This window comes from Notolepis coatsorum (assembly GCF_963971535.1).
Source record: "Notolepis coatsorum genome assembly, chromosome: 4".
Lineage (NCBI taxonomy): Eukaryota > Metazoa > Chordata > Actinopteri > Aulopiformes > Paralepididae > Notolepis > Notolepis coatsorum.
In genome coordinates, this window is record NC_140168.1 from 53,918,365 (window position 1) to 53,932,309 (window position 13,945).

Genomic DNA, 13,945 nt, shown 5'->3' on the forward strand with positions numbered 1-13,945 from the left:
ATTAAAAAGGTATTGTCTGGTGAAAATGTCTCCATTGTTACAGTATTTTGTTTTTATTTTTGGTACACAGTAAATTTCGCAAAGAAAATTTTACTCAAACTGAGTACAATTGACTTTGAGTCAAATGTACTCAGTTTGAGTCAAATTTACTCTGCGGAATTTACTGTGTAGTGGGGCCATACATTTGGATCAATGTCAAACTTCTACCTAACAAAAATTGCAATAACCTTTACAAACCACCTGCTGGATACTAGTGTGTGTGTGTGTGTGTGTGTGTGTGTGTGTGTGTGTGTGTGTGTGTGTGTGTGTGTGTGTGTGTGTGTGTGTGCGTGCGTGTGTGTGTCCACTCCTACTATATATCCACATCCCTCTCCACAGAGTCCTGTAACATTTACAGCGAGACTCAGATTGCATGATGTGGCCCCAAGGTGCCTCTTTGATGCCAACACCCACTCTTGTTCTCTTGGTGCGGCTCCACGGGGTAAGAGATGGCACTGTGTGTAGATAGCACAAGCTGATAAAGGGTCCGTTGGACTCCCACTGGATAACTCATCTCGTTGCAAACTAATGGCTTTTCCCGTTGACTGCTCTCGCCTAATACACAGCATCCTGTCTGCAGCGTTAAGCACCATGCGCTCCCCATTTAGGATGCACAGTGTTTGATGTATAGCAGAATTGACATTGTGTATGAAATTACTGCAACAGCGATGCACATACACAGGGTTCTGTCATTCCTGTTATGTCTTTGATCTCAAAATACAGTTTGGATTGTTTGTTTTGTTTCCCAGTTTTGTTTTGTTTTGTTTTGTTGCCAGCTAGAATGGCATTCGTGGAGATGCTACACCCACACACACATAGAATGACCGGTAAACGTACCTTCCAGTCATATAATATTTTACCAAATACACTGAGGAAGAGACTCACCTCAATCGGCAATCATATCGGTTTCCATCTTGGTTTTAAAACGTTGACCTTGATCTGTGCATCAATATTCCGCATATTTCAAAACAATTCAATTGTGCAGGTCCGTGGCTGACTGATAAGGACTGACAAGACAGACACAATTACACACACGCCTGGGATGGAATCCCGACAGAACATTCCCTTTCTCTGTCTCCCTGTCAACCTTCTACTGTATAGAGACAGCTTAAATAATGGACTTCCCCACAAGCATTGATCCGTACGAGAGCATCCGTCTCTGCTTACCTCTGGCCTGAAGCCCAGGCCCACAGGTCTCTTCAGCTCCAGGACTGTCCTGACGAACCGACCACGGCACCAACTGACAACGCCGCCACTTGTGGGTTTTCCACCTGCAGCAGAGACGGAATGACGCCGCATTACTCTTCAATGAAAGGACGTAAGTATCACAAAACATACTGAGCAAACATGGTAGACGGACAATAGCTTTCCACATGGACAAATACAATTTAAAGGGCAGTTCACCCGAAATTCCAAAAAACATACCGGGAGTGCTACAGTATCAATGCCATCCATATCATTTTCGCCTAGTGTTGGAAATATCTTCTATGGAGATATTCATATCTGCCTTCACTATGGGGGGTGTGGTTCTGTAGAAAATGGTTCCTACATGAAACTGCTCACAACAAAGGTCATGATTTCTTGAAAGAAACATTGCTTTTGAGTTTTTCAAATTTATTTCTTTGGTGCTTTGAGCGCCACAAACCAAGTGACATTCAGCTCGATTGTATTGGAGTGTCGGCAGATAATCTCTACAGCAGATATCTCCAAAACTAGTGTGGTAGATTTCCCCAAGCTCAAACTCACATGAAACCACTAGGGGTGGGAAAATGCTATTGAAATTGTATTTCCCTTGGAAACTAGGTCTGCAGCTACGGGACGATGCTGATAAATGGTGGGACCAGTGCATACACAATTTTAGAATAAGTCTGAATGTTCTCTCCAACAGGTAGTTAAATACATGGATTTTAGAAGTCCCATAGTAGTCTGAACAACATACAATACTAGGGGGTTTGGCTGTTAAGAGTGAGGCCCTGGCGGGGAGCTCCCGTAGCTCACCGCATATCTCGGCGCTATTTCTGCGTCGGGGAAAACCGTGCTCGTCACGGATCTGGGGGACACGAGTTCGATTCCCGGACCCGCCGTCATTTCTCAGAATGTCTTCCCCTGCTCTACATCCCATTTCAACCTGTTTCTGTCGGTCATGCTTGACCAGAAAAGCAATAAACGCTAAAAAATTAAGTTTAAAAAAAAAATAGTGAGGCCCTGGGGGAGAAATGGATTAGCATTTCCCTGTGTTAGATAAACCTCTGTTCCCCCTGGGGGAAGTATGTGCAACTCACCAGTTCAAAGGCCGGTGTTATTTACACAGCTGATGGAGACACTATTTAAAATAGTGTAACAGTTGAAGACAGTTGGTTTCACCAAAAGTCCATTGATAACATCGCCCTGAACGAATTTAAATACAAGTGTCACAAAGCAACAGGAACAAAGCCCTAGGCTGCAGAGCACTGTAGAGAGACCACATGTTTCAGGAGACACTAAGTTCATTACTCCAGTCATTAAAGTACTTTTATATCGTTAAAGAAACTCCAAATTAAACTACAAATATTACAGTTATGTTGTGCTAATGAGGTTGGACGTAATGATATGAAACATGCATTGTTCATACCCAAAGTGAGCACCAAAGTTGCCATAAAACGCTTTCTGAACCAATCTTTAGAATATCCATAAATACTGACAACTAGCTGCTTATAAGGGATAATGATTCAAATATAACAGGAGTGTCTTAAAACCAAAGAGAAGATCTTATACTCAAATAATAGGTTAATATAGGTATTAAAATACGGCAAAAGAACTAAACTATTTTAAATAATTAAAGTTAAGAGTAATCTTTGGGTTTTAGTCAGTAAAATAGGAATGCAGCATGTTTTAAAAACGTTAAAACCAAACAGTACATTTGTACTTTAAAATAGTCAAGACTGCCCCCAGAATTCAAAGGTCTCCATAGTGGGTGGCTCAAAATGGCCGCTCTAGGGTTTCAGCCAATCAGAACAAAGGGGTCCTCCCCCTCTGACGTAAGATCTAGCAGGTTCCGAAGGGGAGGAGTTAAGGCTTTAAGACTAGCAGTCTAGTTAGAGAGCACAAGAAGAACAAACACAACAACACACACACGCTTTCTTTGAGCCCAGACAGAGACCACAGGAGGACGGCAGCAGGAACAGAGGAAGAAGACGCTTTTCAGACGAGACACCAGATTCCTTTGTTGCAACCAGGCAACAGAGGCCTACATTGACCATTCCTTTAGTAACTTCCTTTTGAATTAGTCTGGAACAAAGAGCTGAGGGCATAGTCTCAATGGTATCTTTGTTTCATTGCACGTTTTGAATTCAAGCCTTTTGTTATTTCACTTTTTACTCTGAAATAAAGCTGGATCTGAGAACTAGCAAACTCTCATCGTCTTCATTTCATCCTCCTGCTCCGCCGTCGTTACAAGACCATGCCCACTGGTCTTTTTAAGTAAAAGGGAATTAGAGACGGACAAACACAACGCAGAGGAATTAGCTGGTTCTTAATATAAGAACCATAGACCCTTTTTACTTCACTAGGCAAAGCACACCAAAATTATCTGGATGGATAGATAAAGATAAGATAAGATAAGATATTCCTTTATTGATCCCTTTGGGGAAATTCAGGCATCATAGCAGCATGGGGGGGAGGGGGGGGTGCAAAATAGCAAAATATATTTTAAGAAAATATGTTTGGGGGGGGGGGGGGGTGAACTGTCCCTTTATCCCTTTAGAACTCGGTACTTGTAATGGGTACCAATAATCAAAATCAAGTTAGTGTAGCCTGGTTTTGTTTTAGCTTACAGAACGCTATTATAAAACCAGCAACATTCAGAGGTTTCAGAAGAAATCAAATATGAGCTAATAATATAGCTAACCCGGGAAGTGAAGATATAAACAGACTTTAAACATCCTCATTTGTATCAATGGTGTAATGGTACACACAGAACAAGACAGTGTCTCTGTTTATGAAGATACATTACAGATGCGCTGTAACTCAAACAAAGCGTTAGAAACGGCAGATAAAGAATTACGTGCATAACGCTGGCTGAGGATATAGATACAAATGATTTGCTCACACTTGAATCCGCTTAAGGGGAAATTTACAGGGGACGTTACATGGAAGCTTAACCTGTTAACCCCTAGCCATATTTTCAGAACATTCACCTACATACATACCCAAGTAAATGGAAGATTGCTCCACTTCTACAAGGTCCATTTGCATGTTCTTCATCTAGGGACATCTATGGACCTCAGGGAAAGTATTCCCAGTGTCAGAAATATTGTGTCTGTCTATTACTATGCTTGAGTAAATTGCAATGAACCAAAGGAGAATATAAATTATGAACGTTTTTTTTCCATCTTTGACGGTGAATAATCATGCTGCTCACATTGACCAAGAGTGAAGAATTGCCACTGAGCTCATTCATCAACTCAATTCAACCTTCTTGAGATCAAGTGTACTAAAAATCTAAGCAAATGAACAAAGGGTAGATGATTTACAGGGTTTTTTGTAGATACAGTACTGAATTGTGCCATCTGGACACATGCAATATGAAATATGAATAGAATGTAGAATACCAGGCCTATAAATAACCTTATTATGGCCACGTCACACATCTATGGATCGGCCCAAATCTCCTCTTTCCATTGGAGATTTCCATTGGTTAAGAGGTTAAGGTTAAGAGGTTAACTGAACTCTGAACACACCAGTGTATTGGCAGTTGTAAAGTCAATAGAAATCACTTGGCAGTGTGATTGTGATACATCACCAGTCAGCACTCAACCTCTACTGTCGTTAACTATCAATGAACACAACAATAAAAAACATTGTTTCCCTTTAAGGCTCTATGGTTCTTCCCCTGAGGTACTCATGTCAGCGGCGCGGTTGGGGGTGGGGGTGGGGTGGATAGAGGGTTGGTTCGGTACCTGTAGCCTTTACAAACAGATGGAGCTTCACATTCCCTCTCCTGGGTCAGCACCTCTGGACAGTCCTGCCCCCCATTGGATGGCGACTGGATGACGATGCGTTTCCTGGCCTGCTTCCTCTTGGTGTTACCACCTACCACGGCCGTAAGAAAAACACATATTCACACACTCTCACACAATACGTTGAGAAAAAACAAAACAAAGAGAAAACAACTGGCAGCGGCTGCATCCTACTTTACAGGAAATGATGCTGATTTGCCTCTTACTTGACCTCTTGCATAATATCACATGCTCCTGAAAAGGCACTTGAGAGACTTTTGTGTGCTGCTGACTTTTCGGCTGAAACATAACAAACCACATCGGCAGCACTTCATATCACCGTACACACATTACTGGGTACTTACTGTGTAATAACATAGAAATAACCAGAAATATCCCTATAAGATCTGGTAATGACAAGTAATTGTTTCTAATCATGGATGAGTGCTTTCCCAGGTAAATGTAATACACAGTAATTACCCTGTACTGTAACCCTGTAATATAAAGTGCTAGCGGTTTATCTGAACTAGCGCGTGCAGCTAGAGTGTTGTGTTGTTGTACTTGGCCAGTTCATGTGGAGGAAGGCTAATAAAATCAAGAGAGTGTGTATTGATTACCAACTACATCATCTACTCTGTGGTGTCCATAGCCACCCTGTGGGGCAGGAGAGGATACTGCCTTTACAGGAAGTCCATATATATACATCCTTAGTATCATATTACACGGGCAACCCTTGGACGGGCAAGCCTTGGAGTGCTTTATTGACATGCTGTGATGGCTCGCCATCGGGGTGAGCGAGGACACTAACGCTTTCACACAGCAAAACCAGTAGCGAGCCAGATGAACGGGCTGCCAAAAACCCTGAACAATGACAGAATCAACAAGAAGGTTTACAAGACTTGCCCATGTTTCCGGAGAGTACCCGTGCCAATATAGCGTTCTGCAAATGACTCAGGGGGGAATTAAAGTCACACAAATGTCTATTCCTAACAAGCGTTTTGGAGCCACTCGACAAGGCTATTTTATGTGGCAAATGGCATCCAGTTTGGCCAAGACTATTAGCGACTTTGTTCAATCGCTTTACTGTATACAGTAGGTTGCTTGGTAACACTGTGCTCCTTACAAGATGCTGCAGCTCAACAGACATTCTGTCTGAATGGCCGTGATACTTTTATGTTTTTTTTATCTGATTTTGTACAAAGTACAAAGTCGAGCATTTTGCCTATTTGGCATTTGGGCCTTCTGTCAATTGTATTCTATTAAATGAATAAGCCAACATTTGGGGAAATCAGCTTACCGTCTTCTCCAGAGAGAGACAAGAAGATAGATACCAGTTTCCTCTCTGTGCGTTCAGTAGAAAGCTATCTGGCTGCATGTTAGCCTAGCTTAGCACAGTGAGGTGTTAGTTGGACAATGCCTAGGTTAACCGGCCATGTCTGCTTCCATTCATTGTGCTAAGCTAACATGCAGCCAGATAGCCTTCTACTGAACGCACAGATAGGAAACTGGTATCTATCTTCTTGTCTCTCTCTGGAGAAGACGGTAAGCTAATTTCCCAAAATGTTGGCGTGTTCCTTTAAGGGAAGAGCCTATAAAAAGCCTACAGTATATGATCTACATCCGGTCATCCACTAACTCCTCTTTTTGCCACAGGCAGTAGCCTGCCAGCCGTAAAGTGTTACGCTGTGAAATGAACAGCGGGGTGGAACGCCGGAGGTCTACCTGCGCGGCACGTCGACGGGCAGGCGCTCCAGTCACTGTACGGCGTCACGGTGCAGTCTCTCTTGCATGGCAGGAGGCATGGCCTGACCGTGTCGGGGCGCAGGCTTTCCGGACACCTGAAAGTACATCGTTGAGATGCTCTGTCACAAACCCCCGGTAGACGTACGGTACATGAAGTAATAGCCCTGGCAAATCTGACAGAGGAACGCTGGATTAGTGCCGGGGAAACCACGCTGGGAGTGCTGGGAGGCTCCTTGCGGGCCTGTCTGTGAGACGGGGTGTGTGTGTGTGTGTGTGTGTGTGTGGGTGTGTGTGTGTGTGTGTGTGTGTGTGTGTGTGTGTGTGTGTGTGTGTGTGTGTGTGTGTGTGTGTGTGTGTGTGTGTGTGTGTGTGTGTGTGTGTGTGTGTGTGTGTGTGTGTGTGTGTGTGTGTGTGTGTGTGTGTGTGTGTGTGTGTGTGTGTGTGTGTGTGTGTGTGTGTGTGTGTGTGTGTGTGTGTGTGCACATGTGTATACGTATACTGCAGTAGTGTCTGAAATGTAACCTTTCAGCTGTAATAGTGCAACACTACCAGACACATTCATGTGGGAGTGGGGACCCAAATGAAAAGGAGGCGCCTCAAATATTCACTAATTTCACTAACTCAGCAATGTGAGTTAATATGGTGGTTATCATGCATTTTGACGACAGATTCACCCCCACAACAAATATCATAATATCATAACTGAATCACGTCAGGATCCCCATACGAATTATCGCCCCGACTCTATGTCTCATCCCAAACAACCGCCACACATCCTGACCACATCTGTGCTGGTCCTGGTGGATCTGTATGTCCCAGGGCAGTGGCGCGTGCGGTGGCGCGGGGGGGGGGGGGGGGGGGGGGGTCCAGCACTCAGTATGTGACAGTGAATCTGTGGGAGTATAGCCACAGGAATAGCACAGGGCTAATTTCCATAGTCAGCATGGGGGCTTGGCCGGCTTCTTCCGCCGGTGGTGCTGCTGCCAGGACGGCGCTGCTGTCACGGTGAATAAATAAACAGATAGATAATTCCTTTCCCTGCCAGATGCCTTTAGGGGAACTATGGAACCCAGATGCTTAAAACAACTGGCCGGCAGCCGATCAGTTCACACCTCCTGGCAGACACCAGGCACCGTAGGCCAAGACACACGCACGCACGCACGCACTTTGAGTTATGCAAATGAAAGGTCTGTTAATGAAGTGCTGTTCGATAATGATAGGAGGGTAAAACACCAGTGACTGTGGCGTGGACAACTGGACCACTGTAGCTTTCAGGGCTTTTTCCACAGTATTATTACAACATCTGCATTACAAAATCTGCAGATTGTGTTCACATTTCATTATCTTTAAAGATATATATAATAATAATAATCTCATACATTTATACCACCCCCAGATAAAACAACAACAACAACAACAACAACAACAACAACAACAACACAGGCAATACAATAAAAGGATAACAGCTCCTACTTTTTGGGAGGGACCTGTCCCACGTTGACACGAACGCAGATGACCTTGCGCGTCTGCATGCCCACCGAGCAGGAGGCGTCGTCCCCCGGGAGCGTCCCGCCGCGGAGGCGTTGGTGGCGGGATGGAGGTGTCCTCTATGCACTGGCCCCAGGGGCCCGTCTGCCAGTGGTACACGGTGCAGGGTGGTCGTTGCAGCTGCGCAGCTCCTGCAGAGAGCTGCTGTTGGGACACTGGATGCCCCCTGTATCCAACACACACACAGAGGAATTGTACAGAGGAATTAAGTCTCAATATTGTGGCCTTATCGGGAGGTTATAAGAGAGAATCCAGTGTGGAATAATGATCCCCTCCGCCCCTCAAACAATCTCCCAGTCATGTTCCAACCCCCCCTCCATTCACCTTTTGTCTCTCACCTGATACCATCCCCCCCCCCCCCCCTTTCTAACTCCCCCCTCCCTGGCCCCCCTCCTGGCCCCCTCCAATCCAATACCTGGGCATTCTACCAGAATCCCTTTCTCTCCACTATAAAGACCTACGTCTCACTGGATTCTAGGAGCTCTCTGGGGACACATCAGGCCGATGTCTCATTGAGTCATCCGCCGTAACTCTTGATTTACTTGTATACTGTTTGGGTATAATAAACCTGTGTTTAACCAAGTCTATATTTGACTAATTACATTCATTGATCCGGTTATATTCCTCTACACTAGCATGGGGCTAGCGTTGGCGGTGATGAAAGAAGAATCGGTTTTGTTTGCGATCGTTTATTTCTCCTTATGGTTCTGCGCTCTAACGCCACAGAGTTAGATTTCTTCCACTCATTTTCCTCGTGGAGCGTTCCCCCACTCACGGCCCTCTCTGCTCGGCACCGTGCGAGGGCCACGTGCGGCTCCACAGATTAGCCTCTTATAGCTTTGATTCGGCGTCGCTCGGGCGGAAATAAACAGGTTCTAAAGCCGCGGAGAGATAAAAACCCCACTAGCGGGTCCCCATGGGGGCTGCCAGTGGGATATATTGACGGAGATGAGATGACCCCAGGGGGCCCACACACACACACACACACGCACGCGCACACGCACGCACGCACACACACACACACACACGCACACACACACACACACACAGCTAAATAAAGCCGGTCTCCTGGACGCAGGTGTGGTGTGTGTGCACCGTGTGACCCCTGTCGCCACAGAGCCTTGTCATTAGCCGCCGCCGTCACCCGGAGAAACCAGCCACCGCTCCCCCACAACACCCAACGAGAAGGTCAACCATTAGTGCGGCTGGCGGCATTGACTGCGAGCTGCTAACCAATCAATGGCTGGGAGCGGGGGGAGGGGGGAGGGGCAGGGGGTGAACTGGACACAAAGGGATGCTTCCTCCTTGAGAGCGTGAGAAAGGAGATATGATTGACCTCTATATGTAATGTCATGCTGGACGGTGTCCCTCTCTGGGCAATTTAGAAAGAGATACTAAATTGGATTTCAACAGCATGCACACTCGTTTTATCGGGTGCGGATAGATCATTAAAAAGATGGTTAGATTTAATGCTTATCGATGCAACAGCTATTAAATAGCTAGTTAATAAACGCTTTTTAAATGTGTTTAAAACTGTAGTTTATTCCTCGGGTTTGTTTGACATCTTTTTTACTTCCAGGGTAGTGTTTATGGTTGATGTTAACTGCATAATACAAAAGGAATGGCCTACTGTATATCATATCCATGTACAAATATATCCTAATAATAAAATAAATTAATAAAAGGGTAAGCTATGCCCTAGTTGTAAAATGCACTGCTCAAACCTCTGTTTTGCTGTGTAATTGTGCCCTTTTCCTGACCTATATCATACAAAAAGCAACCCTTTAACATTGATCTTTGTGTCAACATCGCTGCCTGCCATCCCAGTGTGTGCTCTGAGGATAATGTGCCACTATAATGCTTATTTACTCTACTGTATCTTGTCAGCCCCATAATCCTTTGTGTCATTATCAAAGTGTGTCCTCCTAACATGGCCCGGAGTAATTACTTCCCCTGTGTGTGTGTGTGTGTGTGTGTGTGTGTGTGTGTGTGTGTGTGTGTGTGTGTGTGTGTGTGTGTGTGTGTGTGTGTGTGTGTGTGTGTGTGTGTGTGTGTGTGTGTGTGTGTGTGTGTGTGTGTGTGTGTGTGTGTGTGTGTGTGTGAGCGTGCGTGCGTGCATGTGTGTGTGTGTGTGTGTGTGTGTGTGTGTGTGTTTGTCAGGACCGCTGTATCCTTTTCCCCTACTGTTAATTATCACTCACTGTAAATGGCTGTGCTGTCAAAGTGTGATTCTGCAAAGCACTGAGCTGGTGTCAAATCAAGTTTCAAGTTTCAAGTTTCTTTAATAGTTGTCATACAGAAGTACAGAATACTTTCATACAAAATGCTTCTTACTGTTACGCTCCAGAGACTGTGCTAGACAAGATAGTATCAAATAACATAGTATAGCATGTAAATTAGAAGTAGAAAATGAGGTCACAGTGTTCAGTATAGACATATGTACAATGTTCGATGCAGAATAGACGTAACTGAGTTACCATATAATATACAATACTATGCAGTGTACTAATGTACAATACTATATAGTGCAAAGCAGAAATGGGATGAGGTACAATTTAGGTACAATTTACAGTAAGGTGTACGAGTTGTAGTGCAATCCTTCATCAATAAATATAAAGTGTGGGGAGTGGGTGCTACAGTGTGTTTGTTTAAAGTGAGTGTGTGATATAAAGTGTGGGGAGTGGGTGCTACAGTGTGTTTGTTTAAAGTGAGTGTGTGCGTGTGGATGTGTGTGCTATGTGCGTTTGATGGTTGTTGTGTAGTGTTCATTGTTCGTTGAGCAGCCTGATGGCGTGGGGATAGAAGCTTCTTCTGAGTCTTTCTGTGCTCGCCTTGAGACTCCGGTATCGCTTGCCTGACCGCAGCAGTTCAAAGAGGCAGTTGTTCGGGTGACTGGAGTCTTTAATGATTCTCTTAGCCTTGCCCTGCACCGCTTGTTGTAAATGTTCTGGAGGGTGGGGAGCCCCCCTCCAATTGTGCGTTCGGCTGAACGTGTCGCTCTTTGTAGTCTGCTTCGGTCTTGTGCAGTGCTATTCCCAAACCAGGAGGTGATGTTGCCAGTCAGGATGCTCTCTATTGTACATGAGTAGAAGTTCTTAAGGATCTTCTGACTGACTTGGAACTTCCTTAGGCGCCTGAGGAAGTAGAGGCATTGTCGTGCCTTCTTCACAACACTGTCAATGTGTGTGGTCCATGTCAAGTCCTCGGATATGTAGGCTCCGAGGTACTTAAAGCTGTTGACTCTCTCAACCGGTGCCCCGTCGATGCTGAGGGGGCTGTTGTCCTTGACCCCCGACCTCCTGAAGTCCACAATCATCTCCTTTGTTTTGCTGACGTTCAGGGAGAGGCTGTTTTCCTGGCACCATCCCGCCAGGACCTTGACCTCTTCCAGGTAGGCCCTCTCGTCATTGGCAGAGATCAGGCCCACCACCACTGTGTCGTCAGCAAATTTGATGATTGTGTTGCTACTCCGCTGAGCCACACAGTCGTGTGTGTACAGGGAGTAGAGGAGGGGACTTAGAACACAGCCCTGGGGGGCCCCTATGTTGAGGGTGATGGATGAGGAGGTGCAGTTGCCTGCTCTCACCACCTGGGGTCTGCCCGTCAGGAAGTCCAAGACCCACTGGCAGAGGTCATAGTTCAAGCCCAGGTCCCTGAGCTTGGCTATGAGTTTGGAGGGGACTATGGTATTGAATGCCGAGCTGTAGTCGATGAATAGCATTCTCACATAGTTCCCCTTCCTCTTGTCCAGGTGTGATGCTGCTGTGTGCAGCACATGGGCTATGGCGTCCTCCGTGGACGTGTTGGGGCGGTATGCAAATTGCAGGGGGTCCATGTTGATGGGGAGGGAGGAGCAGATGTAGCCCTTTACTAGCTTCTCAAAGCACTTCATGGCTATGGAGGTGAGAGCTACAGGGCGGTAGTCGTTGAGGCAACCAGGCTTGGATTTTTTGGGTACAGGGATAATAGTGGACTTCTTCAGGCAGGTGGGGATGACAGCCTGTTCTAAGGACAGGTTAAATATGTCAGTGAATACCGGGGCCAGTTGGTCGGCACAGACTTTTAGGACGCGGCCGGGGATGCCGTCCGGTCCTGCTGCCTTCCTGATATTCACTTTTTTAAAGGTCCGCCTCACCTCATGTTCTGTTACCCTGAACACTGAGTCTCCATCAGCAGCAGACCCCCCCCCCCCCCCCCCCATTGCCGTGGCTTGTGGGCTGGTGTTGTTATTACCAGCATCAAACCTTGCATAGAAGGTATTGAGGTCATTTGCTAAGGAGATGTCACTGTTCAGTTTGAGGGAGGTGCCTTTGTAGTCTGTCATCGTTTTGAGCCCCTGCCACATAGCTCTGGAGTCAGCCTGTTCAAACTGGAGTTAAATTTGATCCCTGTAGCGCCGTTTTGCCTCTGTCACTGTCTTCCTTACGTTGTATCGCGCCACCTTGTGGTCATTCATGTTGCCTGCCACCAGGCCGTCGTTGTATGCTTTGGTGCGCGCTTTCAGAGCTTCACGGATGGATTTGTCTACCCAGGGTTTTTGATTTGGGTAAACTCTAATTGTGCTAGTGGGGATTGTTTCTTCCACCAAAGTACGAACAAAGTCCAGCACTGTCTCCGTGTAGACATCAATGTTATCTGTGTCGCGGAACACGCTCCAGTCTGTGCATTCAAACGCAGCCTGGAGCGTCTCGCCCGACTCCACATCCCATTTCTGCACCTCTCGCGAGACTACAGGAGTGCTCTTGATTCTTTGTTTGTACTTTGGAGAAAGAAAGATGGCCGCGTGATCGGACTTACCAAAGCCACTAGCAGAATGAGCCTTGTAGCCACCCTTGAATTGCGTGTAACAGTGATCTAAAATGTTACCGCCTCTGGTGTTACAAGTCACATGCTGATAGAAGTCAAATGTACTCTTATAGAGTCAAACATGCACTGTGAATGAATGAAAAAACATAATTTATACAATAATCTTTTAACATTGTATATGAGTTACCTACTGTACATTTGAATCATCTCTGTGGCACTGTCTTAGAACTTTCTACAACCCTCTTGTACATTGAATACTCCACCCCAAAGTAAACTATCTTAGGCTGCGGTTACACTAATGGCCAGTTTTCATTTTGTTGTCAGGGTCAGTTTCGCTTTCCAGAACGCAACGTAATGGCAGGCAAGTTAGACATTGGTTTTGCCTCCTGAGCACAGTGATGTAGTACAATGCCAAAGCAGTAGGTGGCAGTAGGTGGCGAACATGAAGGCAATTTTCAACCAATCAGAAGTTGAATGTGCCAATACACTTCCTGCAAAAAAAAAAAAAAAAAAAAACACCATCTTTAAATGCCTCGCGTGAGCCATTTAGCCAACGTAGCATTTATTTTTCAGCAAAGAAAGTGCAATAAAAGTGCAATAAACTAAACGGATACATTCACTGTGTGTTCTGCCTCATTTGTTGATGAAACAAAACTAACATCAACACAATTGACCACCAAGAGCGGATAGTTTAGTCTCACAAAAAGATCTCCGATGTTGTTAGCTACATGCTAACGTGAATGGAATATGCCAGCCCAGTACAACAGTATAGCATTGTGGCTAGCAGCTTGGTAACGTTAATGCTAGCAGAATGAATGGATGTAAACTGTATT

The 13,945-nt window shown here is 45.5% G+C and overlaps 1 protein-coding gene across 1 annotated transcript in view; it reads right to left on the reverse strand.

Annotated features, from left to right (window-relative positions):
- thsd7aa (thrombospondin, type I, domain containing 7Aa) overlaps positions 1-13,945 on the reverse strand; it is a gene marked incomplete at its 5' end in the record, with an annotated part of 247,207 nt that overhangs the window by 49,421 nt on the left and 183,841 nt on the right. Inside the window, 7 exon segments of the mRNA XM_084311946.1 lie at positions 1,207-1,310; positions 4,977-5,109; positions 6,738-6,853; positions 8,232-8,326; positions 8,329-8,348; positions 8,351-8,413; positions 8,416-8,472. Coding sequence (XP_084168072.1) covers positions 1,207-1,310; positions 4,977-5,109; positions 6,738-6,853; positions 8,232-8,326; positions 8,329-8,348; positions 8,351-8,413; positions 8,416-8,472 — 588 coding nt within the window.